The 27,532-nt window shown below is 41.7% G+C and overlaps 1 protein-coding gene across 1 annotated transcript in view; it reads left to right on the forward strand.

The window, feature by feature from the left end:
- The window catches only part of CUL5 (cullin 5), a gene marked incomplete at its 5' end in the record, with an annotated part of 134,149 nt that overhangs the window by 48,246 nt on the left and 58,371 nt on the right, over positions 1-27,532 (forward strand). Inside the window, 5 exon segments of the mRNA NM_001082355.1 lie at positions 6,350-6,449; positions 12,840-13,016; positions 16,354-16,495; positions 18,328-18,473; positions 18,552-18,632. Of these exon segments, the coding sequence (NP_001075824.1) occupies positions 6,350-6,449; positions 12,840-13,016; positions 16,354-16,495; positions 18,328-18,473; positions 18,552-18,632 (646 nt within the window).

Consider the following 27,532-nt stretch of genomic DNA (forward strand, 5'->3'; position numbering starts at 1 on the left):
CACTAGGCTAATCCTCCACCTGCAGCGCTGGCACCCCAGGTTCTAGTCCCGGTTGGGACGCCGGATTCTGTCCCAGTTGCTCCTCTTCCAGTCCAGCTCTCTGCTGTGGCCCGGGAAGGCAGTGGAGGGTGGCCCAAGTGCTTGGGCCTTGCACCCACATGGGAGACCAGGAGGAAGAACCTGACTCCTGGCTTCGGATCTGCGCAGCGTGCTGGCTGTGGCAGCCATTTGGGGGGTGAACAAACGGAAGAAAAAAGACGTTTCTCTATCTCTCATTCACTTCCCAGATGGCCACAACGGCTGGTGCTAGGCCGATCTGAAGCCAGAAGCTGTTTCTGGGTCCCACATGGGTGAAGAGTCCCAAGTACTTCCACTGCTTTCCCAGGCCATAGCAGGGAGCTGATTTGGAAGCGGAGCAGCTGGGTCTCGAACTGACACCCATATGAGATGCCAGCACTGCAGGTGGCAGCTTTACCCGCTATACCACAGCTCCAGCCCCAGTTTTTTATCTTGAAGTATAACATTTTATACATTTTGTCTTGAAATATAACAGAATGCATGACTAGAAGTACATGCAGCTATATAGGTAAATATCAGGAATAATGTTTAATGAAAAAAGTTATTTGATATGATTTCTGTAAAGTTCAAAATCTTCATATTACATTCACTGATAAAACTTGGGGGAAACATTCTGGCTTGATTATATTTATGAAAATTGTCCAAGGTATGAGCATTCGGCCTAGAGATTATGACAATAGGTTATTACACCTGTGTCTCACTTTGGACTGCCTGGGTTTGGCTCTCAGCTCAGACTCCTGATTCCAACTTTCTGCTAATACACACCGTGGGAGACAGCAGTGATAGTTCAAGTGTTTGGATTCTTGCCATTCATGTTGGAGGCCTGGCTTAGATTCCTGGCACCTGGCTTTGACCCTCCCCCCACCCTTCCTGGCCTTTGTGAGCATTTGGAGAATGGGCTAGCACATGGGAAAGTGCTCACTCTCTCCCCATCTGTCTCTCTGTCCCTTACATTAAAAAAAAAAAAAAAAAATTGGGGGCTGAGGCTGTGGTGTAGTGGATAAAGCTGCCACCTGCAGCACTGGCATCCCATGTGGATACCAGTTCATGTCCTAGCTGCTCCACTTCCAAACCAGCTCCCTGCACAATAGAGGGCCTGCAACCACATAGGAGACCCCAAAGAAGCTGCTGGCTCCTTGCTTGGGGTCTTCCCAGCTCTGGCCACTGCAGCCATTTGGGGAGTGAATCAGCAGATGGAAGATTTCTCTCTGTCTCTCCCCTTCTCTCTTTAACTCTGCCTTATTTTATTTTATGACAGGCAGAGTGGACAGTGAGAGAGAGAGACAGAGAGAAAGGTCTTCCTTTTGCCGTTGGTTTACCCTCCAATGGCCGCCACGGCTGGCGCGTTGCGGCCGGCGCATCGCGTTGATCCAAAGCCAGGAGCCAGGTGCTTCTCCTGGTCTCCCATGCAGGTGCAGGGCCCAAGCACTTAGGCCATCCTCCACTGCACTCCTGGGCCATAGCAGAGAGCTGGCCTGGAAGAGGGGCAACCGGGACAGAATCTGGTGCCCCGACCGAGACTAGAACCCAGTGTGCCGGCGCCTCAGGTGGAGGATTAGCCTATTGAGCCACTGCGCCGGCCTAACTCTGCCTTTTAAATAAATAAATAAATCTTAAAAAAAAAATGACCAGGATATTTAACACACTCTGTTCTATGGAGTTGAGTAGATGTTATGCTTTAAATTAACACTGAATACATCAAGGGCTTTCTTCCCTGATGTAGCAAAGCATAGTACCTGGAGGTTGAGAAGAGAGAGCTGGAGAAGATGTACCCAATTGCTCAAGTTTGATTCCTCCTTGAATATATTTTTAGGAAGCTACCCAGCCCCACTGCTTTTGCCTCACCATTTCCTCTTTCTATATGAGCCCTTCTGACATATACCCAGTAGTGGTTTGAGTATGGCAGGGATACTAAGTCAGACTGCTTTGGAGAGGCATGGGACTCCTCTGATAGGTAACTGTGGCTACCAAACTCTCCAACAATTGTGTCGAATTTTCTTGGAGCCTCACTGCAGTCTACCTCTGTTGCTGCCCATCTCTCTTCTGTCCCTACAGGAATCTTTATTCTCCTTTGGGCTTATCACTTGACCAGCTTTCTCTCGCTTTTTTCATTTTTCTCTCACAGGCATTCATTCAGTAGTTCTCTTCCATTTCTAAACTCATGTACTTCTTGCAAGAACTAAATAAAGTAGCACAGGAGTCAACCAAAGTGTCTGGCACATAGTAAGCCATCAGTACTTACTAGCTTTGTTATGGTAAACTAAGTAAGAGATGGTGATGATTTTATGGTAATGGTGCTGGTTGGAAATGTCCAAACTGGAGAGCTTTTTAGCTGATGGATACAATAGGACTGTCAATGCATGTAGGGGATTAAAAAGGATTGGTTTGCCCACTTTATTTATTTTAGAGGCAGTTACAGAGAGAGGGAGAGATAGAGAAGTCCTCCATCTGCTGGTTCACTGCTCCAGTGGCCACAATGGCTAGAGCTGGGCCAGTCTGAAGCCAGGAGCCAGTAGCTTCTTTTGGGTCTCTCACATGAGTGCAGGGCCCCAGGCACTTGGGCTATCTTCCACTGCTTTCCCAGGAACATTAGCAGGGAGATAGATTGGAAGTGGAGCAGCTAGAGCTTGAACTGGCACCCATATAGGATGCTGGCACTGCAGACAGAGGTTTAACCTACTGTGCTGTAACACTGGCCCAAAGGGGGTAATATGATTTTAATCTGTGCTTTATGAAGTTCAGTTTAGTTACTTAGTGAATATATTAGAGATATACAAGAGTAGTTTGGGAAATTGCTTAATGTATGCCTTGGAGCGTGATTGACTATCTCTCTTGTATACTAGGTATCAGTTTTCACTTTTTTTTTTTTTTTTTTTTGACAGATAGAGTTAGACAGTGAGAGAAAGAGACAGAGAGAAAGATCTTCCTTCCGTTGGTTCACCCACCAAATGGCCACCACACCTGGTGCTGTGCCGATCCGAAGCCAGGAGCCAGGTTCTTCCTCCTGGTCTCCCACACGGGTGCAGGGCCCAAGCACTTCGGCCATCCTCCACTGCCTTCCCGGGCCACTGCAGAGGGCTGGACTGGAAGAGGAGCAACCAGGGCTAGAACCCGGTGCCCATATGGGATGCCGGCACCGTAGGCGGAGGATTAACCAAATGAGCCATGACGCTGGCCCCCGTGTTTTCACATTTGTAAAATGGAATAGAATAGCACTACCTTAGAGTTTGTTAAGTAAAAGAACTTAGAATAGTATCTAGCACATAGTAAGTAGATACTACCTCTTATTTTTTTTTAAGATACATGCTTTTTTTATGATGTATTTATTTATTTGACAGCCAGAGTTAACACAGAGAGAGAGAGAGAGGTCTTTCATTCGACGGTTCACTCCCCAATTGGCCGTAATTTTTTTTTATTTTATTTTATTTATTTATTTATTTGAAAGGTAGAGTTAGAGAGAAGGGGAGACACACACACAGATCTTCCATCCACTGGCTCACTCCCCAAATGGCTGCAACAGCTCGGGCTGAGCCAGGCCAAAGCCAGGAGCTCCATCTAGGTCTCTTATGTGCGTGCAGGGGCTCAAGGACTTGAACCATCCTCTGCTGCTTTCCCAGGTACATTAGCAGAGAGCTGGATCGGAAGTGGAGCAGCTGGGACTCAAACCGGCAGCCATATGGGATGCCAGCACCGTAGACAGCAGCTTAACCTAACCTGCTGTGCCAAAGCACTGGCCTCCTTATGTTTGTTTTTAGAAATTTGTTTGTTTATTTATTTGTTTATATTTATTTACTTGACAGAGAGAGACATTTTCCATCTACTGGTTCATTCCCCAAATGCCTATGACATGCAGGACTGGAACAGGCCAAAGTCAGAAGCCAGGAACTCCATTCTGGTCTCCCCTGTGGGCAACAGGTGTCAAGCACTGAAGCCATCATCTGCTGCCTCCCAGGATGCATTAGCAGGAAACTGGTTCACAAGTAGAGGAGCTGGGACTTGAATCTACACTCCAGTATGGAATGTGGATGTCCCAGGGCGCAAGCATAATCCGCTGTGCCTCAACACTCCTCTATTTTGTTATTACCATATATTTGAGTACTTACTGCTTCATGGCACTGGACTGGATACTATTATTAAGCTGAATGTAACAAGTGACAAAAGCAAGTTCAAAGTAATATGTAAACAGACTGAACTTTAGGTTATAACAGTGCTTCTAGGAACCAGAATATAAAACAAGTTTCTTAGTTGTTGACATGTTATAATTCTGAAGATGTTTTATTTTGATTTATTTAACATTTTTGCACCAGTGCTCTATTGTATAGTGAATGAATCTCTAGGGAGCATATTTTGACCATATCCTTTTGTTATAAATTTCACTGCTGCCTGACTTTGTCATTAAGACATTAACTTTCAGGGCTGGTGCTGTGGTGTGGAGGGTAAAGCCACTGCCCGCAATGCCGGCATCCCATATGAGCGCCTATTCATGTCCCAGCTCTCCACTTCCCATCCAACTTTCTGCTGATAGCCTGGGGAAAGCAGCAGAAGATAACTCAAGTGCTTGGGTCCCTGCTACTTTCATGGGAGACCTGGAAGAAGTTCCTGGCTCTTGGCTTTGGCCTGGCCCAGTGCTGGCCATTGTGATCATCTGGGGAGTAAACCAACAGATGGAAAGTCTCTCTCTGTAACTCTGACTTTCAAATAAATAAATACATCTTTTAAAAAAATCTTAAAAAGGAATTTTTAGGGCAGGAGTGTGGCCTTGCTGTTGGGATGCCCACATCCTCTGAGTGCCTGCGTTTGGGTGCTGACTCCCGGTTTGAGATTCCTGCTAGTGTGCCCCCCTGGAAGAAGGTAGCAGGTGATGGCTCAAGTGGTTGGGTCCCTGCTACCCATGTGGGAGACCCGGATGGAGTTCCTCAGTCCCAGCTGTGGCCTGGCTCAGCACCAGAACAGCTTTGGCTGGCCATTGTGGGCATTTGGGGAGTGAACAGCCGTAGGAATGTACTCTCTTCTCCCCTACCCTCTCTGTCTCTGTCCAACAGAAAAATAATTTTTTTTTGACAGGCAGAGTGGACAGTGAGAGGAAGACAGAGAGAAAGGTCTTCCTTTTTCTGTTGGTTCACCCCCCAGTGGCCGGCGCACCACGCTGATCCAAAGCCAGGAGCCAGGTGCTTCCGCCTGGTCTCCCATGCTGGTGCAGGGTCCAAGGACTTGGGCCATCCTCCACTGCCTTCCCAGGCTACAACAGAGAGCTGGACTGGAAGAGGAGCAAGAGGGACAGAATCCAGCGCCCCTACCAGGACTAGAACCCAGGGTGCCAGCGCCACAGGCGGAGGATTAGCCTATTGAGCTGCAGCACCAGCCCATATAAATAATTTTTAAAAATTAACTTTGTGAACATGTACTGGTATTAAATATTTCTTTAATTTTTAGTAAATATGTTAGTTTTTTTAAAAAAGATCGTTTATTTATTTGAAAGAGTTATAGAAAGAAGGGGAGAGACAGATCTTCCATCTGCTGGTTCATTTTCCAGATTGTTGTAATGGCCAGTGCTGGGCCTGGCCAAAAGCGAGATCCAGGAAACTTCTTCTAGATCTCCCATGTGGATGGCTTGGGCTTGGACACTTGGGCCATCTTCTCCTGCTTTTCCCAGGCCATTAGCAGGGAGCTGGATTGGAAATGGAGCAGCTAGGACATAAACCCATATGGGATGCTGGCCTTGTAGTTGGCAGCTTTACCTGCTACGCCACAACACTGGCCCCAATGTGTCAATTTTTAAGTTGTTTTGAATACCAGTTTCTGAGAGCTTTTTCTTTTTGTTTACACAAAGAGGACACAGTGGTGATTGAAATGTAAATGGGTAATGAATCTTTGGAGGGACTTGGCTCCAATGGGGTTTGAGTGACTAATTTTTAAAAAATGAATATTTTACATCTTTTTTGTTAAAGAAATAAGATTTAGGCTTGTTTTTGTACAAGTGAATATTAATAGCAGTTAATATTAGGGGTTGAGACTGGGAAGCATGTTTTATAATTGAATTTCATATAATAAGTAGCAGAGAACTAAGAAAGAAAGCAAAGTCAAAACAATTACAGAAACAAATGTGTGTGTTAAACAACTTACAAACAGTGCTTGATTCTTGTGGTAGATTCAGGCACTATTAGTTTGATCTAGTATGATCCATGAAAACTGTACTAACACAGAATTTAAAATGAGTTTTGTCTCTCCTTGTTCCATTACTAATCTTCATTTACCTGCTTTATTTTTACAGGGATGTGCATGCAGTCTGTCTCTGGGATGATAAAGGCCCAGCAAAAATCCATCAGGCTTTAAAAGAAGACATTCTTGAGTTTATTAAACAAGCACAGGCAGTAAGTTCTTTATCTCTATTTTAGATTTGTTCTAAAACTACTCTGACAGTATCATATTTTATGATTTTGACAGTGGGGCTTCCTAAAGTAACTTTAAATATGCCATTGACATTTTTTGCAAAAGATGTATTTACTTGAAAGGCAGAGTTATGGAGAGACAGAGAGGTCTTCATTTACTGGTTCATTCCCCAAATGACCACAATGGCTGGAGCTAGGCTGGTCCAAAGCCAGGAATCAGGAGCTTCCTATGCATCTCCGCGTGGGTTCATGGGCCCAATGGCTTGGGCTGTCCTCCACTGTTTTTCCAGGCACATTAGCAGGGAGCTGAATCAGAAGTGGAGCAGCTGGGACTAGACCTGTGCCATATGGGATATCGGCACCATGGGCAGCAGCTTTACCCCCTACACCACAGTGCCGTCCCCTTAAATACATTTTTTAATGAAATGATTGTCATTTCATTTATTTTTTCACCCTACAGCAATATTTTTATTAAGAGAGTACATTACAGGGACCAGCGCTGTACCATAACAGGTAAAGCCACCGCTTGCACTGCAGGCATCCCATATGGGTACCGGTTCAGGTCCTGACTGCTCCTCTTCCAATCCAGCTCTCTGCTATGGCCTGGGAAAGCAGTATTAGGTGGCCCAAGTCCTTGGGCCCCTGCATCCACGTGGGAGATCTGGTAGAATCGCCTGGCTCCTGGCTTTGGATCAGCACAGTTCTGGCCAGTGCAGCCAATTGGGCAGTGAACTAGGAGATGGAAGACCTCTCTCTCTGCCTCTCCTCTCTCTGTGTAACTCTGACTCAAATAAATAAATAAATGTTAAAAAACAAACAAAAAAAGAGAGTACCTTACAGTGGCCAGCATTATGACATAGAGGGGCCACTGCCTGCAATATCAGGATTCTCATGTGTACACTGGTTCGAGACCCAGCTGCTCCACTTCCTATTCAGCTCCCTGCTGATGTGCCTGGAAAAGCAGCAGAAGATGGCCCAAGTCCTTTGGCTCCTGCACCTTCATGGGAGACCATTTGGGGAGTGAACCAGTGAATGGAAGGTCTCTCTTTCTCTCTCTTTTCATTTCTCTTTGTAGCTCTGACTTTCAAATAAATAAATAAATCTCCTTAAGAGAGAGAGAGCACGCATTACTGTCCTCAGAAAATGCTGTAAAGAATTTACTTTTTAAAATGTTTTTTAGAAGTCTTCACCACCATGATTTTTTGACCATATATCAGTCCACATGAATCTGGTTTTTCCCTCTCATGACCTCTTACCAAGTTGTCTGCAATTTTCTTCAATTCCAGATACTCCTCTGATTGTAAAATTCTTGTATTATCCTTTGTGTTGCTGTTGCTGAATAATTCAGTATTCTTATGTTGATGTTATATATAAATGTTTAATATTGCTGAAGTAAATATTCGTTTTCAACTCCACCACTTGGGGCAAGTCAGCCTGAGCATGTCCCAAATTATACATCTCTTCCCTCTCCCATTCCCACCACCATGTTCAACAGGGATCACATTTCAGTTAATTTTCAACACTTAAGAATAACTGTGCATCAATTACAGGCTGACTTGCCCCAAGTGGTGGAGTTGGAAGCATACCAGGGGATTCCAATTCAATCCCATCGAGGTGGCATGTACCAATGCCATCTCACTGTTCCAGGTGATCAGTTTCAGTTCACAGTTGGTCATGGTGAAGGGACTGGGAGTCAAAGGGAGCACATAAACAAGTCTAGTACCTGCTAACGCTAACTGATGGAGTAAATAAAGGGGAGAGTGATCCAACATGGGAAGTGAGATACTCAGCAGACTCATAGAATGGCAGATGTCCTAAATAGCACTCTGGCCTCAGAATCAGCCCTAAAGGCATTCGGAGCTGGCTGAAAAGCTCATGAGAGTATTTCAGGCATGGAAAGCCAAGACACTCTGGCAAAAGATCTCTGCGAGTGAGATCCCAGTGGAAAGAACAGGCCATCAAAGAAGGAGGTACCTTTCTCTGAAGGGAGGAGAGAACCTCCACTTTGACTATGAGCTTGTCTAAACAAGATAAGAGTTGGAGAACTCAGAGGGCTTCCATAGCCTTGGAAACTCATGACTGGAGCATAGGGAGATTACTGATGCCATAGACAGGAGTGTCAATTGGTAAAGTCAACAACAGGAGTCACTGTGCACTTACTCCTCATGTAGGATCTCTGTCCTTAATGTGCTGTACATTGAGATTTAATGCTATAACGAGTACTCAAACAATATATTTCACTTTGTGTTTCTATGGGGGTGCAAACTGTTGAAATCCTTACTTAATGCATACTAAACTGATCCTCTGTAAAAAAAAAAAAAAAAAGAAATTATCAATTCCCAACTTGACTCTCACTGGGATTAAACATGACAATAGGTCTGCTCTGATTTCATCATCATTTAAAAAAATCATCTATTATTTTTCACTTTATGTTTCTGTGTGGGAGCAAACTGTTGAAATCCATACTTAATGTATACTAAGCTGATCTGTATATTAAGATAATCGAAAATGAATCTTGATGTGAATGGAAGGGGAGAGGGAGTGGGAAAGGGGAGGGTTGTGGGTGGGAGGGACGGTATGGGGGGAAAGCCATTGTAATCCATAAGTCGTACTTTGGAAATTTATATGCATTAAATAAAAGTTTAAAAAAAAAATATTCGTTTTCATTAATTTTAGTGGGATTTAGTTCTTTTTAAAGATTTACTTATTTATTTGAAAGAGAGAGATGGGAAGACAGAGAAGGAGCTAGAGATCTTCCCTCTGTTTAATTCCCAGAATGACTGCAGTGGGGCCGTGCTGAACGTAGGAGTCTGGAAGTCTCTGTGGGAAGTGAGTGGCAGGGACCCAAGCACTCAGGCCATTTGCTGCTGCATTCCCAGGCACCTTAGAGAGTTGGATCAGAAGCACAGCAGTCATGACTTGAAGCAGTGCTCATATGGGATGCTGGTGTTGCAGGCAGGGGCTCAACCCACTGTACCACATGTCAAGCCTCCTTCCCCCTGCCATGGAATTTAGTTTTGAAAGACAGAGTTAACAGAGACAGAATGAGAGACACAGAGATCTTCCATCCACTGGTTCACTTCCCCAAAAGGCCACAACTAGGCCACAACCGAAGCTAGAAGCTTCTTCCAAGTGTCCCACGTGGGTGGCAGGGGCCCAGGCACTTGGGCCATCTTCTGCTGTTTTCTCAGGTGCATTAGCACGGAGCTAAATCAGAAGTAAAGAAACTGGGACTCGAACCTGTGCCCATACAGGATTCCAGTAGTACAGGCATTGGCTTAACCTAGTTTGTCACAGCACCAGCCCCTCTTGTTAATTACTAATAGCTGCTTAGCAGTTGCACTTCAAATTGACTTTCTTCTGTATATGGCTTAACTGCAGATATTGAAATTAAGTGTGGGGCCAGTGCTGTGGCGTAGCAGGTAAAGCCACCGCCTGCAGTGCAGGCATCCCGTATGGGTGCCAGTTTGAGTCCCGGCTGCTCCACTTCCAATCCAGCTCTCTGCTATGGCCTGGGAAAGCAGTAGAAGATGGTCCAGTTCCTTAGGCCCCTGCACCCACATGGGAAACCTGGAAGAAGCTCCTGGCTCCTGACTCCTGGCTTTGGATCAGCGCAGCTCCGGCTTTTGCGGCCAATTGGAGTGAACTAGCAATGGAAGACCTCTCTGTCTCTCTCTCTCTGCCTCTCCTCTCTCTGTATAACTGACTTTCAAATAAATAAATCTTTAAAAAAAAAAAAGAAATTAAATGTATAATGAGTTTATATTTGCTGGTTACCTCTGGTGTCATATAGTTAAAAAAAATATTTTGTTGACAACATCTTGCTAAATTTTTTAAATGGTGTCATACAGAATTATTTACTTATTTAAAGGTTTATTTATTTGAAAGTCAGAGTTGCAGAGACAGAGGGAGAGACAGAGAAAGAGAGAGAGAGATCTTCTATCTACTGGTTCATTCCCCAGATGGCCAGAACTGCCAGTGCTGGACCAGCCTACAGCCAGGAGCTTCATCTAGGTCTCCCACATAGCTGACAGAGACCCAAGCACTTGGACCATCTACTGCTGCTTTTTCCAGGCCAATGGCAGGGAGCTGGATCAGAAATGGAGCAACCCAGACTCTAACCAGCAGCCATAAGGCATGCTAGAGTCATAGATGGCAGTCCCATTCCCTATACCACAAGGCTGGCCCTAGGCAATATCTTTTATTAAAATAAATCCTATCTTCAAGCGTTATTTAGAAATTTCAGTGTTTCAGTATCACAGTTTAATCAATACAGTTTCACTACAACCGCTTTAGAAATATGATTTGCATTAAAAAAATTAGTGTATCTTTTGACTTTTGGTTAAGGTAGATTTGTCTCAAACCTACCTTAGATGGTGTCATTCTTCAGTTTCTGGAAATAGGCTCCTAAGAATCATCTGAGGTACTGTTTGACAGATATTAAAAATTAACTTCACATTAGCAGTTGTAGTTTATTAGAGTTTTACTGTAATATGACCCAGTAAAATCTGGAATGTGTATCTCAGGAAGAACCTGAGGATGGGATTTAGTATCTTGCTAATTTAGAGCAGTTAAATTGTAGAAATAGCAATGACAGACAAGGTGTATACTTTTTTAAATTCTTATGAAAGTCATTTTACTAGACAACATTTGATTGAACTTACCTTTGTTAGAAGGACCAGATCTCCCAAATGGTAAAGGCAGTAAACATTAAATGTTTATTTTGATGGCAGACATTGTGGCACAATGGGCTAAGCCACCACTTAGAATGCTCACATCTCATATCCCAGTTCCTGGAACTGAATTCTGCCTCCATTTCCAATCCAGCTTCTTATTAGTATGCTCCCTTAGAGGCAGCAGGTGATAGCTGAAGTACTTGGGTCCTTGTCACCTATGTGGGAGAGCCAGATGCCTTTGGCTTGGCACAGCCCCAGCTCTTGTGGTCACTTGGTGAGTGAACTGGCAGATGGAATTTCTCGTTGCTCACTTTCTATGTTCTTAATACATAAAATATAAAATTTAAAATTATTTAGTATTATTAAAAGTGATAAGTAAAAATAAACATAGTGCTTGGGGAGTTACTAGATTTTATTTCGTTTAGATTTACTGTAACTAATTTATAATTCTATAGGTTTTTAAGTTGGGCTGGACTCAGTTGATTTTGCCTAAGGTATTTTGTGTTGTTTTTTGAAAGATTTATTTTACTTATTTGAAAGGCAGAGTGACAGAGAGAGGGGGACACAAAGATCTTCTGTATGCTGCTTCACTCCCCAAATGACCTCAACGGCCAGAGACTCTGCCAGGCCAAAGCAGGAGCCAGGTGCTATATCCATATCTCTTATGTGGGTAGCAAGGGTCCAAACACTTGGGCCATCCTCCACTGTTTTCCTAGGTACCTCAGCAGGGAGCTGGATTGGAATTGGAGCAGCCTATACTCAAAACCATTGCTCATATGGGATGCCAGCATTGCAAGCAATGGTTTAGCCCCTTGCACCCAACCACCAGCCCTTTCCTAAGATTATATTAATACAGAGGCAGTTAGCTGTTGGCTCTACAGGGACTGGGTGATCCAAGAAAGCCTTTATCATGTATCTGATGTTTGATGCTGGTTTCTCCGTGTGATCTATCCTCCTCAAGGGAACCTGCCTTTGAAATAAAAGTTGAATCTACAAGGTATCTTCAGATTTAGACTTGAAGTCTCACAACATTACATGTGCAGCATTCTGTTACTCAAAGCAAGTCAGAGGGCCAGCCCAAACTTTAGCAATGGGGAAATACTCTACCACCTTTTTAAAAAATTGAGATTTATTTTACAGACAATAGAATTTACTCCTTCAAAGTGTACGATTCAGTATGTTTTAATGTATTCATAGAAATTTGCAACCATCACCAGCTCATTTCAGAATATTTCAAAAACTCTATAAAGAACCTTGTACCTATTAACAGTAACTCCTCATAACCCCCTCCTCCCAATCCCTAGCAACCACTAACCCACTTTCTGTCTTAGTCTATTTATATAACTTCCTATAAATAGAATCATAATATGTGTCCTTTAGTGACTAGTTTATTTCACTTGGGATATTTTTAAGATTCATCTGTATTTTAACATTAATCAATTTTTTATGGCTAATATTTTTATGGCTATACCACATACTGTTTGTTCATTCATCAGTTGGTGGATATTTGGGTTTTTATTTTTTGTATATTTTAAATAATGTTGCTGTGAGCATTCATGGTGAACATATAATTTTCTCGGGTATCATACAGTTCATAAAATAAATAAAATATTAAAAATTATGTTATGAATATCTTTTATATTTATTCATCAGAGTATTTGCATTTATTTCAAATTGGTATGATTCTTTTTTTCAGCGAGTTCTGAGCCATCAAGATGATACAGCTTTGTTGAAAGCATATATTGTTGAATGGCGAAAATTCTTTACACAATGTGACATTTTACCGAAACCTTTTTGTCAACTAGAGATTACTTTAATGGGTAAACAAGGCAGCAATAAAAAATCCAATGTGGAAGACAGTATTGTTCGAAAGGTAAGTCAGTTTTTCCCATTGTTTTCCTAGTGTTCTTCAAAAAGAGGGTAATTTGAAGGCATTTAAAAGTAATTTTTGATTTTAAGTGGGTGTTTCTACTTCACATGTAAATTTTTTTCAGGTTCTATTGGGTTTAGTCAGTATTGGCTTTCTTTTACCCATCTTTAGCTTCCATTCTCTTTCATCTTTTTTTATGGTCTTAAACTATAGATCTGTATCCAAAAATATTACCTCTTTGGCTTTTCCCTCTCACTTCCTTTTTCCTAATTTAATCTTCAATATTTTATTTCTCTATTTTTTACTTGCACTTTTGTCTTTCTATAACTTACTTTTTTTCCTCTTTCAAAAATATTTAATTAGATTGCCTTTGTAATATCTTTGTGTTTAATTGTGGCTAAACTACTGTCATCTTTATAAGCTTCCTTTTCTTTGATTTCTAGTCAGTATAAACTAGGTATGTACTTTGCTTATATTTATATTTTGCATAGTTTCTAATAAAAAGTTGTGTGCCAAGTAGCCAGTCATGATTTAATGGAATGAACTCAGCCCTGAAAGTAAAAGGGTCATAGATTTCCTTTTCTGCTCGTCAGTGTTCTTCAAGCTCTGTGTCATCATTTACCATGTATCTTCCTACTTGTAAGAATCAACTGGGACCATAGATTTAAAAAGTAGAAAATGCCATTTGAATTTTAAACAGCTGTTTACTCTGATAATGTTTTTAACAAACTCACACATTAAAATAGTGTGACCTGTGTCTTGTTGCTCCATCTCAGCCTTAAAATTTGCTCTAATTTTGATAGGGACATTGTATTTTAGATACAGTAGTAGATTAGATTCAGTGGTTGAAATAACTGCAATATGAGAAATGTGTAATAAAACAGTATTTCTAGATACAATTTTATTTGTCCTATTTAGTTTTTTTGTTATTATCTTTATTTTACTGCTTACTATTCCCTATTAATTATGGGAAGCAGTCTCACTTAATGTTTAAGAGCATTGGTTCTGCCCCTCCCCCATTCTTCCTTTCTTGCCATCCTTTTTTGTTCCTTTATTAAAGATTTATTTATTTTTGGAAGAGAGGAAGAGAGAGAGACAGAGACCAAGATCTTTCATCTGCTGGTTCACTCCCCAGATGGCTCCAATGGCCAGCCCTGGGTCAGGCTTGAGCCAGGAGCCAGGAGCTTCTTCTGGGTCTCCCATATGTGTTGCAGGGGCCCAAACACCTGAGCCGTCTGCCTCTGCTTTTCCTAAGCCATTTAGCAGAGAGCTAGATTGGAAGTGGAGCAGCTGAGACTCAGACTGGTTCGCCCATGGGATGCCAGCATCACAGGCGATATAATTCCATTTGTGTAGTTTTGCTTTTTTTGTACTTTGGAGGTCTTATCTAAGAATAGACAGTTCTCAAGAAATAAATGGCCAACAAATATATGCAAAAATGCTCAGTGTCACTAGCCATAAGGGAAATGCAAATCAGAACAACAATGAGATATCACCTCTGTCAAAATGGCTATTATCCAAAAGACAGAGAGTAATAAATGTTGGCAAGGATGTAGAGAAAGGAGAACTCTTATATACTGTTGGTGGGAATGTAAACTATTAGGTCTGCTGTGGAAAACAGTATGGAGAGTTTAAAAAAAACAAACAAACAAACCTAGAAATAGACCTGCCATATGATCTAGTAATCCCACTATTGGTATATACTGAAAAGGCATGAACTCATCATATCAAAGACATACCTGCTCCACCATGTTTATTATAGCACTGTTCACAATAGCCAAAGGTGTCCATGATCAGATGAGTGAATAAAGAAAATATGAAATGTGTGTATTTATATATATTTATGTACACACACATGTACATACACACAATGGAATATTATTCAGCTATGAAAAGCATGAACTTCTATCATTTGCAGCAAAATTATTGGAATTGGAGTATATCATGTTGAATGAGTAAGCCAGACAAAGAAATATTGGATGTTCTTCTTTATATATGGGAGCTAAAAGTAAAAAAAACAAACAAAAAAACAACCTTCAAACAAGGCAAACAAAAGAAATGCCCACGTGTATCAGTTTTGCTGCAAACACTATAATGTTTTGTTAAATTTGCTTTAAATCTTTGTCAAATTGATAGAATGATATCCTGCTATAGTTTTGATGATTTTATGGCTTCTAAAATTTACTTTATGGGAATAAAGTTGAAAAAATTTTCATTTGATTATTGTGTATATCCCTTGCCTCTTTTCTCTCTGGACTATGGTCTTTTTAAGCTTTTTTATTTGTTGAACTCTGTATTTAGTAGAGTCATTCATTAATCCTTTGATTATAATGTAAATTTAATATGTTATTTCCAAAAAAATTTTTTAAGGAAAAGAGATAAAAATATTTTTGAAAAAAAAAATTTGCCCAACATATTATCAGAATGTTTTTTAAAGAAGTTTTATCATTCTGAATTCTTTATTTTTGTCTAACATCCACTATAATTATTGGTTTTATTGTGTGAATTATGAATTAAAGTTTGCTTTTAAAACATTATTAAATTGTTTGAACAGCAGAAAAATAAGCAGCATTGACTCTGGGGTCGCAGTTGTATTCATAGCCCAGTGTTGCCACATAGGAGTTCTATGAATGTAGGCAAGTTAGCTTTGCTCTGTGTGCCTCCAGATCCACATATCTATAGGGAGTACCTATAGTAGTACCTGTATCAAGGTTGCAAGGATTAAGAGAGTTGTGTGTGGAAAATACAGAGTAGTCCCAGGTACATAGTTAATGTTACGAAACTATTTAATTATTACTAAAGTTACTAAAATATCTCCTAAACTGACTGTTACTTGGAGCACTAATATATATTTACCAATAATGGAACAAATGTATATTTTCCATCATTTTAGTGGAATATCTATATAATCCACTTTTTTGTTTTTAAGGTCTGGTATTGAACAGATTTTTGGCTGATTGTTTTTGTATGTTTTTATATGTCTCCAGGCATATACATGTGTGTATTTCAAACATATCAATATTTCTATAATTCAGTCTTGGAACTACAGGAGAAACAGCACTTCCCATGTGTTATTGTATCTGATTTTTGCAACAACCACTTGAAATTTGTGCTATTGTTTACACATAGGAAAGCAAATAAGTAACAGAGCTGGGATTCAAACTCAGTTTAGTCTGATTCAGAAGCACTTACTCATTACTGTTACACTAAATATGTTGTTTTCCTGACATATTCAAATGAATTTATTTTGGTTTATAGTATTTGTACTAAAAACGTTTCTGGGGTTGTGTTGTATGTTAATAATTGAAAGTGAAGATATATTTTGTTTTTGTTTTCCTAGCTCATGCTTGATACATGGAATGAGTCAATCTTTTCAAATATAAAAAACAGACTCCAAGATAGTGCAATGAAGCTGGTTCATGCTGAAAGATTAGGAGAAGCTTTTGATTCTCAACTTGTCATTGGAGTAAGAGAATCCTATGGTATGTCCTGAAAGTTTATGTTACTAGTTTTCTTTTCATGGACACTCTATGACAATTATAGAATAGTTCTTTTAAAGTGATATTTATTAGTATATAAAGTTACATTTTCTGCTTATGCTATTTTTGTTTTTCTTTTTTTTTTTAAAGATTTATTTTATTTATTTGAAAGACAAGAGTAATAGAGAGAGGCAGAGACAGAGAGAGAGGTCTTCCATTCGCTGGTTCACTCCCCAAATGGCCGCAACGGCCGAAGCTGTGCCGATCCGAAGCCAGGAGCCAGGAGCTTCTTTCGGGTCTCCCACACAGGTGCAGGGGCCCGAGGACTTGGGCCATCTTCTACTGCTTTCCCAGGCCATAGCAGAGAGCTGGATCGGAAGTAGAGCAGCTGAGATTAGAACAGCGCCCATGTGGGATGCTGGCGCTTGCTTCAGGCCAAGGCGTTAACCTGCTGTGCCACAGTGCTGGCCGGCCCCTGTTTTTTGTTTTTCTAAGAAATACAAAAATGGTACTAATTTTGCTTTAAAGAACCCTTGGAAAAATCCTTGACGTGATTAATATTGTTCTACGTGTCATTAATTTCTTTACTGGAAAGTCCTTTTAGTGATCTAAATTAAAGAAATATAAATATGAATCTGTCTCTCATAAAATGTAACTGGGTTTATGTTTTTATTTTCAGAAATAAGTCAGCTTTCATGTGTTCATTATTCTAACTTCTTAGCTTCTGACAATGATGCTCATATTTGTTCTTTCAGTCATGTATGTTTTTTCCTCTGACCTAGAGTACTCTTCTGTCCCCTTCTTCATTTTTAACTCATCCGCATCTGTTTCCTGGAGGCCTTTCCTTGTCCCAAAACTTGGTTAGATACTCTCACTGAGTGCTTCATAGTACCTGTGACTCCCTCAAAAAGCTAAGAGAATCTTCAGGAAATTCATGGAAAATATGTATTATTAAAAACTTGCATGAATTTCTAAATTTTTTGCAAACAAACTTTTAATTCAGTTTTCCACAAACTTTCTGAAGTAGTCTTATGTCCTTTTAAAAAAAATTATTTATTTATTTATTTGAAAAAGAGACATAGAGAGATCTTCCATTTGCTAGTTGACTCCCCAGATGACTGCAATGGCTAGCACTGGGTCAGGCCACCGCCAAGAGCCTGGAGCTTCTTCTGGGTCGCAATATAGGTGGCAGGGGCGCAAACACTTGGACCATCTTCTGCTGTTTTTTCTAGGCCATTAGCAGGGAGCTGGATTGGTAGTAGAGCATCTAGACTTTGGAAACAGTCTTCTTACAGTGATCTTACTGCTGTCATTTCATTTCCTTACTTCTTAATAAGATTAATTTTTAAGTACCATCTTTACTGGTATTTTTCCTAGTTAGCTTTTTTGTGGTACACTATGCTAAATTCAGGCTACTTAGTTTCAGATTTGAGGCTCTCTAATGTCATTCCTAATTTGTCATTCTACCTTACCCTCCATTAACCTCACAGTCCACTTAGACAATCTGGTTGTTACAGCTTGTGCTTTTCTGTTTCTGAATATTTATCTTTCTTATTAATCTCTACCTTTGCAAGTCCTGGTTTATTCTTTAAGATTCAGTTAAATCCCATCTCTTCTTCAGTGATTTTTTTTTTAAATCATCCAGTTAGAAGTCAGTCTCTTTCCTACTCAAAAATAAAATAGTCCATATTGCCTGTACTGTTTACTTGCTGCTTTGAAGTTCCCTTGAGCATTGTCTCTGCATTTAATGACTCAGTATTTGTTATTTCATTTATTGTACTCAAAATGCACATTTAGGTCATGTTTAGAGTAACATTTTATTTTCTGTTTTTCAGTTAACCTTTGTTCTAATCCTGAGGATAAGCTTCAAATTTATAGGGACAATTTTGAGAAGGCATACCTGGATTCAACAGAGAGGTTTTATAGAACACAGGCACCCTCGTATTTACAACAAAATGGTGTGCAGAATTACATGAAATATGTAAGTCTAAACTTTGTGTGATAATTTGAGCTATTCTTTTGATCTTCTTTAAATGATTGCTGTTTTGCTTCTGGACAGGCAGATGCTAAATTAAAAGAAGAAGAAAAACGAGCACTGCGTTATTTAGAAACAAGACGAGAATGTAACTCTGTTGAAGCAGTAAGTAATTTTGTAATTGTACATTTTGCGGGATTATTTGAAGTACAGTAGCGCAGGAGTGGCAATTACATGTTTGATACACATAATATTATTCTTTTTCATGTCTCTGACCGACATTTACTAATTGATTATATTACTCCTGCCCTGTGAGCTAAACCAGAGCTTCAAAAAGTGCCTGACTTAGAGCACATTGTTCTTCAGCATTGATGTGTAAGATACAAATTTATTATCCATCCCTTCTGTAGATTTTCTGTATTTAATATCCACTACTAAATTTTTAACATCTCCTTTTAATATGTTTTATGCATATCTAAAGTTAATCGTTTTAGTGATTTTCTTGTTGCAAGTAAAGTAGGATCCTTGAAAGATAATAGTTGATTCTCATTAGTCACAGCAGTGATGTATGTTCAAGTGGCTTTCAGCACTGAATTAGTGAATACTGAGCCAATACTCCCAGGGAAATCTTTCTTCTTATTAAGGGAGGATGTTGTCATGAGATAAAATGTTATTAAGAATTATAGGAAGGCCGGCGCCATGGCTCACTAGGTTAATCCTCCGCCTGCGGCGCCGGCACCCTGGGTTCTAGTCCTGGTCGGGGCGCCGGATTCTGTCCCGGTCGCTCCTCTTCCAATCCAGCTCTCTGTTGTGGCCCAGGAGTGCAGTGGAGGATGGCCCAAGTCCTTGGGCCCTGCACCCATATGGGAGACCAGGAGAATCACCTGGCTCCTGACTTCGGATCAGCGCGGTGCGCCGGCCGCAGCAGCCATTGGGGGGTGAACCAACGGAAAAAGGAAGACTTTTCTCTCTGTCTCTCTCTCTCACTGTCCACTCTGCCTGTCAAAAAAAAAAAAAAAAAAAAATTATAGGGGCCAGCGCTGTGGCTCAGTAGGTTAATCCTCCACCTGCAGTGCCAGTATCCCATGTGGGCGCCAGTTCTAGTCCTGGCTGCTCCTCTTCCTATCCAGCTCTCTGCTGTGGCCTGGGAAGGCAGTAGAAGATGGCCTGTGTCTTTGGGCTCCTGCACCCATGTGGGAGACCTGGAGGAAGCACCTGGCTCCTGGCTCCAGATCTGCACAACTCCTGCCATTGTGGCCATTTGGGGAGTGAAACAGCAGATGGAAGGTCTCTCTCTGTCTCTCACTCTCGCTGACTGTAACTCTATCTCTCAGATAAATAAATAAAAATATTTTTAAAAAAGAGAATTATATAGCGTTGTTTAATATTATAGAACAAGTTCTTCATTTTAAAAAAATGATCAGAGGGCCAGCGCCGCGGCTCAGTAGGCTGATCCTCCGCCTTGGCGCCGGCACACCGGGTTCTAGTCCCGGTCGGGGCGCCGGATTCTGTCCCGGTTGCCCCTCTTCCAGGCCAGCTCTCTGCTGTGGCCAGGGCGTGCAGTGGAGGATGGCCCAAGTCCTTGGGCCCTGCACCCATATGGGAGACCAGGATAAGTACCTGGCTCCTGCCATTGGATCAGTGTGGTGCGCCGGCCGCGGCGGCCATTGGAGGGTGAACCAACGGTAAAGAAGACCTTTCTCTCTGTCTCTCTCTCTCTCACTGTCCACTCTGCCTGTCCAAAAAAAAAAAAAAAAAAAAAAAAAATCAGAGGAATTAACTATGCTACATGTTTTCTTTTACACAGAGAGCTGACCTTTGTGTGCTTTAGAATAGACAGTAATTCAAGTTTGGACAGTCTTGGAATCTGCTCACGTATAGCAGCAGTATTTCCTCTAGTTCCTGTCAGTGTTAATTACTAACTACTATGTGTAGATTTACATTCAAAGGAGTAACATTCCAGTTTGCCTATAACCAAACATTTTCCATCTGTAGGTGGTATTTTGAAGAAGTTTGTTTTTACTGCTGACTTTGGGTTCTTCCATCTTGAATGATAGTCATGTTTATTTTATTCTTTTTTCAGAAATCATATGGAGTTGGATTTTTTTCCCTTTTTTTTTTTGGAGGGAATTTTTTGTTTGTTCATGATTTATAATATATATCCTCTTTCAATTGTTAAAGTAATGATATTGGCCAAAAAAGGAAAGATGTCTAATTTATTGGTCATTCATAGAAATTCTTTATAGAAATTTAAAGTTTGAGGCCGGCATTGTGGTATGGGGGGAAAGCCGCCGCCTGCAGTACTAGCACCCCGTATGGGTGCCGGTTCAAGTCCCAGCTACTCTACTTCCTATCTGGCTCTCTGCTATGGCCTGGGAAAGCAGTAGAAGATGGCCCAAGCCCTTGGGCCCCTGCACCCACGTGGGAGATCTGGAAGAAACTCATGGCTTTGAATCAGCCAGCTCTGACCATTGTGGCCAATTGAGGAGTGAACCAGTGGATGGAAGACCTCTCTCTCTCTCTCTCTCTCTCTCTCTCTCTCTGCCTTCCCTCTCTCAGTTTAACTCTGACTTTCAAATAAAGAAATAAATCTTAGAAAAAAATTTAAAGCTAAGCTTGGGCTGCATTCATAAGGCAGAAAAGGTTATTGAATGTTTTAAAAACAGACATGCCATTGTCAGAGTTGTCCCTCAAGAAGTTTAATGTGGTAATAGTACAAAATGAGGAAGAGCTGAAAATAATAGCTAGAAGGTTCTACAGTAATTCAAGCAAGGGATTAAGAAGACCAGTAGAGTTACAGCAGTAAGAATGGAGAGGACAAAAGATAGACTTTCCAGAGGTAGAACATGCTATTGTATGCGTAGGACTAGACATTGCAGACATTTGTACCAGTACTATTTCTTGGATTTCAGTTTGGGAAAATTTTGCTGCTACACAGAGATTAGGTATAAAAATAAATATTAGGGAAAAGAATGAATTCAGTTTTGGGGATTTGAATATTTTTAATAGATTGATGTACCTGTGTAGTAGGAGTGTTTTGTTCTACTCCAGTTTATAGAGCTTAATTTGATTACATCTACATTAAATAATGGAAATTCAACTTTATAAAGGAAAAACTAAGGAGCTGCACTGATACGAAGGCAGGAACCAGAAGGTTCTTTTGGGTCTCCCACGTGCATGTGGGAGCCCAAGGAATTGGGCCATCTTCTGCTTTCCCAGGCCATAGCAGAGAGCTGAGTCAGAAGTGGAGCCGCCAAGACTTGAACCGGTGCTCATATGGGATGCCAGCACTGCAAGTGGCAGCTTTACCTGCTGCGCCACAGCGCCAGCCCCCATGGTTCCTTCTAACATAAGTGCTTCTTATTTCCATCACTGAACTAAATTCATTAGCAATTATTTCTAGAAAAATGTTAAATAATATTGTAGACACTCATAAGAATGCTTCTAAATTTTTTAAAAAGATGTATTTATTTATTTGAAAGGCAGATTTACAGAGAGGCAAAGGCAGAGGCAAAGAGAGAGAGTTCTTCCATCCACTGGTTCACTCCCCAAGTGGCCACAACTGCTGGAGCTTGCCTAATTGGAAGCCAGGAGCCTGGAGCTTCTTCCAGGTATCCCACGTGGGTGCAAGGCCCCAAGGACTTGGACCATCTTCTGCTGCTTTTCCAGGCCATAGCAGAGAGCTGGATTGGAAGTGGAGCAGCCGGGACTCAAACAGGTGTCCATATGGGATGCTGCACTGCAGGCGGCGGCTTTACCTACTGATCCACAGCACTGGCCCCAGTGCTTCTAAATTTTTACCATTAAGCATCATGTTGGTCTTTGGCATGATATAAACATTGTATTATGTTTTAAAAAAGTACTTTGGGCTGGCATTTTGGCATAGTAGGTAAAGTCACCTCCCACAGCACTGGCTGTTCCAGCTGCTCCACTTCTGACCCAGCATCCTTCTTATGGTGTGGGAAAATCATTCCCAGGAAGATGACTCAAGTGCCTGAGCCCCTATCACCATATGGGAAACCCAGATGAAGCTCCTGGCTCCTGGCTTCAGCCTGGCTCAGCCCTGGCCATTGCAGCTCACTGAGTGAGCCAGAGGATGGAGGTTTGTCGTCCCCGCCCCCCCCCCTTTTGTGTGTGCGTGTGTGTTTGTGTGTGTGTCTCCCTCTCTATAACTCTTTCAAATACATAAATAAGTCTTTTTAAAAAAAGAAAATAAATAACTCAGTTATTTTCCTTTCATTATGAATGTTATTAGAAATGCTTTTACCTCATTTCTAGAGCCATTTCCTTATTCCATGGAGAAATATTAGAGGCATTTTCACTAAGATCATGAACAAGGCAAAAGTGTTCTCCGTGCACTATTTGATTCTCCTAATGGTTGTGATATTAGGGCCTGGGCCAGATTGAAGCCAGGAACCTGGAATTCCATCTGGGTCTCCCACTTATTTATACTAAGCAAGTTGGAATATAGCCCAAGTGTTTGGGCCTCTGTCACCCATATGGGAGACCCAGATGCAGTTCTTGGCTTCCGCCTGATCCAGCCCAGTCTGTTGTGGCCATCTGGGAAATGAACCAGTAGAGAGAAGATCTCTTTCTCTATCTTTCCCACTCTTTTAAATATATAAATCTCTAAAAACCATTAATACAAATGAGACAGTTGACTCAACTAGGGACATAAGAATGGGTAAGCAGGAACTGACACTGTCGTGGAGTGGGTTAGGTGGCTGCCTGCGGTGTCAGCCTCCCACATGGGTACCTGTTCCCAGCTGCTCCGCTTTTTTTTTTTTTTTTTTAAAGAGACTAGAGAAAGGTCTTCCATCCGTTGGTTCACTGCCTGAATGGTTGCAATGTCTTGAGCTGAGCAGATTGGGAGCCAGGAGCTTCTTCTGTGTATCCCACACAGGTACAGGAGCCTAAGCACTTGGTCCATCCCCCACTCTTTCCCCAAGCCATAGCAGAGAGCTGGATTGGAAGAGGAGCATCCAGGACTGGAACCAGCACCCATATGGGATGAAGTGCTGCAGGCGGAGGCTTAGCCCACTACGCCATGGCGCTGTCCCCTGTTCTTCTAATCCAGGTCCTTATTAATGTGCCTGGAAAAGTAGCAGAAAATGGCCCAGGTGCTTGTATCCCAGCACCCACGTGAGGGACCACATGTTGTGGCCATTTAAGGAGTGAACCAGCTGTTGAAAGATCTTGCTCACTCTCTGTTTTTCTCCTCCCCTCTCCTCTCTCTCTGTAACTCTTTCAAACAAAATAAACAAATCTTAAAAACAAAAATAGAAAAGTAACCCTATTTCAAGATGATATGATAGTATATCTGGAAAGCCCCATAGAATTAGTAATAAAACTGATTCAAACAAAATTATTCAGTAAAGTAGCAGAATATAAAATTAACATACAAAAGTCAGTATCCTTCATATACAGAAAAATAACCATTTAAAGGATGTAATATGAAAGAAAACTTTGTTTTGTATTAGAAACAAAGACAATTAAATTCTTGGGAAAAATGTAGCATGAAATGGGTGAAACTTTCTAAAAGGAAAAATTTTTAAACACAATTAAAAGATAGACATAGACTCTTATTTTAAATAAAAATTATTTTATTTTTTTTGAAACTCAGAGTTACAAAGAGAGAGAGAGGGAGAGACAAATCTTCCATCCACTGCTTCACTCCCCAAATGGCTGTTGCCAGGAGATTCATCTTGGTCTCCCTTAAGTATTCAGGGACTTGAGTATTTGGCCCATCCTCTGTTGCTTTCACAGGCACATTAACAGGGAGCTGGATCAGAAGTGAAGCTGCCTGGACTGGAACCAGCATCCATATGAGATGCCAGCATCACGAATGGTGGCATAACTCTGTATGCTGCAATGCCAACTCCTGTTTTATAAATTTTTTTTATATTTTTTTTTTGACAGGCAGAGTTAGACAGTGAGAGAGAGACAGAGTTATAGACAGTGAGAGAGAGACAGACAGAAGGGTCTTCCTTCCGTTGGTTCACTCCCCTAATGGCCGCCATGGCTGGCACTGCGCCGATCCGAACCTGGGAACCGGGTGCTTCCTCCCGGTCTCCCATGCAGGTGCAGGGACCCGAGCACTTGGGCCATCCTCACTGCATTCCCTGGCCACAGCAGAGAGCTGGACTGGAAGAGGAGCAACCGGGACTAGTACCCAGTGCCCCAACTGGGACTAGAACCCAGGGTGCCGGCGCCACAGGCAGAGGATTAGCCTAGTGAGCCATGGCGCCGACCTTTACAAAAATTTTTTAAAAGTTATTTATTTATTGGGGCTGGCACTGTGGTATAACTGATAAAGCCACTGCTTTCAGTGCTGGCATCCCATATAGGCACTAGTTTGAGTCCCAGCTGCTCCACTTCAGATCCAGCTCTCTGCTATGGCCCGGGAAAGCAGTAGAAGATGGCCCTTGGGCTCCTGCACCTGCAAGGAAGACCTGGAAGAATCTCCTGGCTCCTGGCTCCTGGCTCCTGGCTTCAGATCGGCCCAGCTCTGGCCATTGCAGCCATCTGGGGAGTGAACATTGGATGAAAGACCTCTCTCTCTCTCTTTCTCTCTCTCTCCATATATATATATGTATGTATGTATGTATATATATCCGTCTGCCTCTGCTTCTCTAACTACCTTTCAAATACTAAATAAATAAATCTTTTCAAAACCTGAAATTCCATCTGGGTCTCCCATTTAGATGCAGGGGCCCAAGCACTTTGGCCACCTTGTGTTGCTTTCCCAGGCAGGTTAGCAGAGAGCTTGATAGGAAGTGGAATATCAGGACTCAAACTGGCACCCATATAGGATGGCTGCCTCACAGGCTGCAGCTTAACCCACTGCACCACAGTGCTGGCCCCAACATCTTTTGTGCTTAAATGCTGTGATTCAGAATTTGTAAAGATCCTGCCTTCTCCCCAAATTAGTCTATAAATTCACTGTCATCCCATTGAAAATTCCAGTAACTATTTTGTGTTGTTGACTAGCTGATGCTAAAGAAGAAAAATAAACATGTTAAAATTGTCAAGATGATACTGAAAAAGAAAAGTTTCAAGTGGGTTAGCCCTTACCATTCATTAAAACATACTGTATGAGGCATCCATAATTAAAACAGTGTGGTACTGACACATGAGTAGATTGTATCATTTAAGACTTGTGGAATGGAATGGAAAGTGCAGAATTAAACTCTGAAACATATGGGAATTTGAATGTATGATAAAGGTTGAATTTCAGATCATTGGGAGTAAAGATGGACTTTTTAAAAACTGATAATGAGCCCACTCAATAGCCATTTGGAAAAGGATATTTTACACTACACAGGAAAATAAACATCAAATGATCACGAATCTGAATGTTAAAGAAAATGAAAATACTCAAAGAATTTTTTTTGTCTTGGAATAGGGAAAGTCTGTTCCTTAGTATGACTGTTAAATTTGACTGACATTAAAGAAGGAGGACTAAAAAAGAATCAGAAGGGAACTGATAACTTGGGAGTGACTTTTTGTTGTTTTATATGATTTTCTTTCCCTTGTAAGTCACTTTTACCTTTTGTTTTTTAATCTACTTATTTGATAGAGTTACAGAGAGGGAAGAGACAGAGATCTTCTATCCATCCACTGGTTCACACCCCAAATGGCCGCAAGGACCAGGCCTGGGCCAGGCTGAAACCAGGAGCCAGGAGCTTCCTCCAGATCTCATACGTAGGTGCAGGGCCCAAGGATTTGAGCCATCTTCTATGGCTTTTCCAGGCACATTGGCAGGGAGGTAGATCAGCAGTGGAGCAGCTGGGACTTGAACCGGTGCTCATATAGGATGCTGGCCCTGCAGGCATTGGCTTTAAACCACTGTGCCACAGTGTTGGCCCAGGTAGTAACTATTTGTAACATACAGTCAGAGCACTAATATCCCTAAAATATAAAAACTTCTAAAAGTTGAAGAACGGGTAGGCATTTGGCTCAGTGGTTAAATTTAGGATGCCAGCATATGAGTCCTAGCTCCACTCTTTATTCCAACTTCCTATACGTATACTTCCTATATGTGCTCAACTGATTGGATGTCTCCCACCTACATGGGAAACCTGGATTGAGTTCCTGGCTTCTAGTTTCATCCTACCCCTGCCCTGGCTGTTTGAACGTTTGGGGAGTAAACCAGCCAGTGGGAGATCTCATTGTCTTGACTCTTCTCCCTTTTTCTTTCTCCACTTCCATGGATAAGAAAAATGGGGAAAAGATAAAAACTGTTCACACTAAATTATATATAATAGTGGTCCTCAAAAATATGAAAAAAATGAGGCCAGTGTTGTGGTGTAGTAGGCTAAGCCTCTGCCTGCAATGCCAGCATTGCCCCATATGGGCCCTGCTTCCAGACTTGGCCTCTCTACTTCTGATCCAGCTCTTTGCTAATGGCCTGGAAAAGCAGTGGATGATGGCCTGACTGCTTGGGCTCCTGTACCCACATGGGAGACTCGGATGAAGCTCCTGGCTCCTGGCTTGGGATCTGCCCAGTTCTGGCTTTTGCGATTATCTGGGGAGTCAAACAGCAGATGGAGGACTGACCTCTCTATCTCTCTCTCTCTCTGTAACGCTGCCTTTCAAATAAAGAAATATATATATTATATTTACTGAAAGAGAAATAATAACACTATAATAGTGAAACCCCCAAAGATAACCTTGAGTGATGTGATCAGTGTTAACATCACTGATAATATGACCTATTGGTATTATGTACCCCATGGCAGGATGCACTAGAGAAGAATAATACATAGAATGTTGCCAATGTTGCAGTTTGCCTCTGCCTACAACACTGGCATCCCATATGGATGGTAGTTCGAGTCCCAGCTGCTCCATTTCAGATCCAGCTCCCTGCTAATGTGCCTGGGAAAGTAGCAGAGGGTGACCCAAGTGCTTGAGTCCCTGCTCCCATGTGGGATACCCAGAGGAAACTCTGGGGTACTGGCTTTGGCCTGGCCCAGCCCTAGCCTTTGAGGCCATTTGGGGAGTGAACCAGCGGATAGAAGATTTCTCTTCCTCTCCCTCCCCATCCCCATCCCTGTCTCCCTCTC

The sequence above is a fragment of the Oryctolagus cuniculus genome, chromosome 1, assembly GCF_964237555.1.
Source record: "Oryctolagus cuniculus chromosome 1, mOryCun1.1, whole genome shotgun sequence".
NCBI classification, from domain to species: domain Eukaryota; kingdom Metazoa; phylum Chordata; class Mammalia; order Lagomorpha; family Leporidae; genus Oryctolagus; species Oryctolagus cuniculus.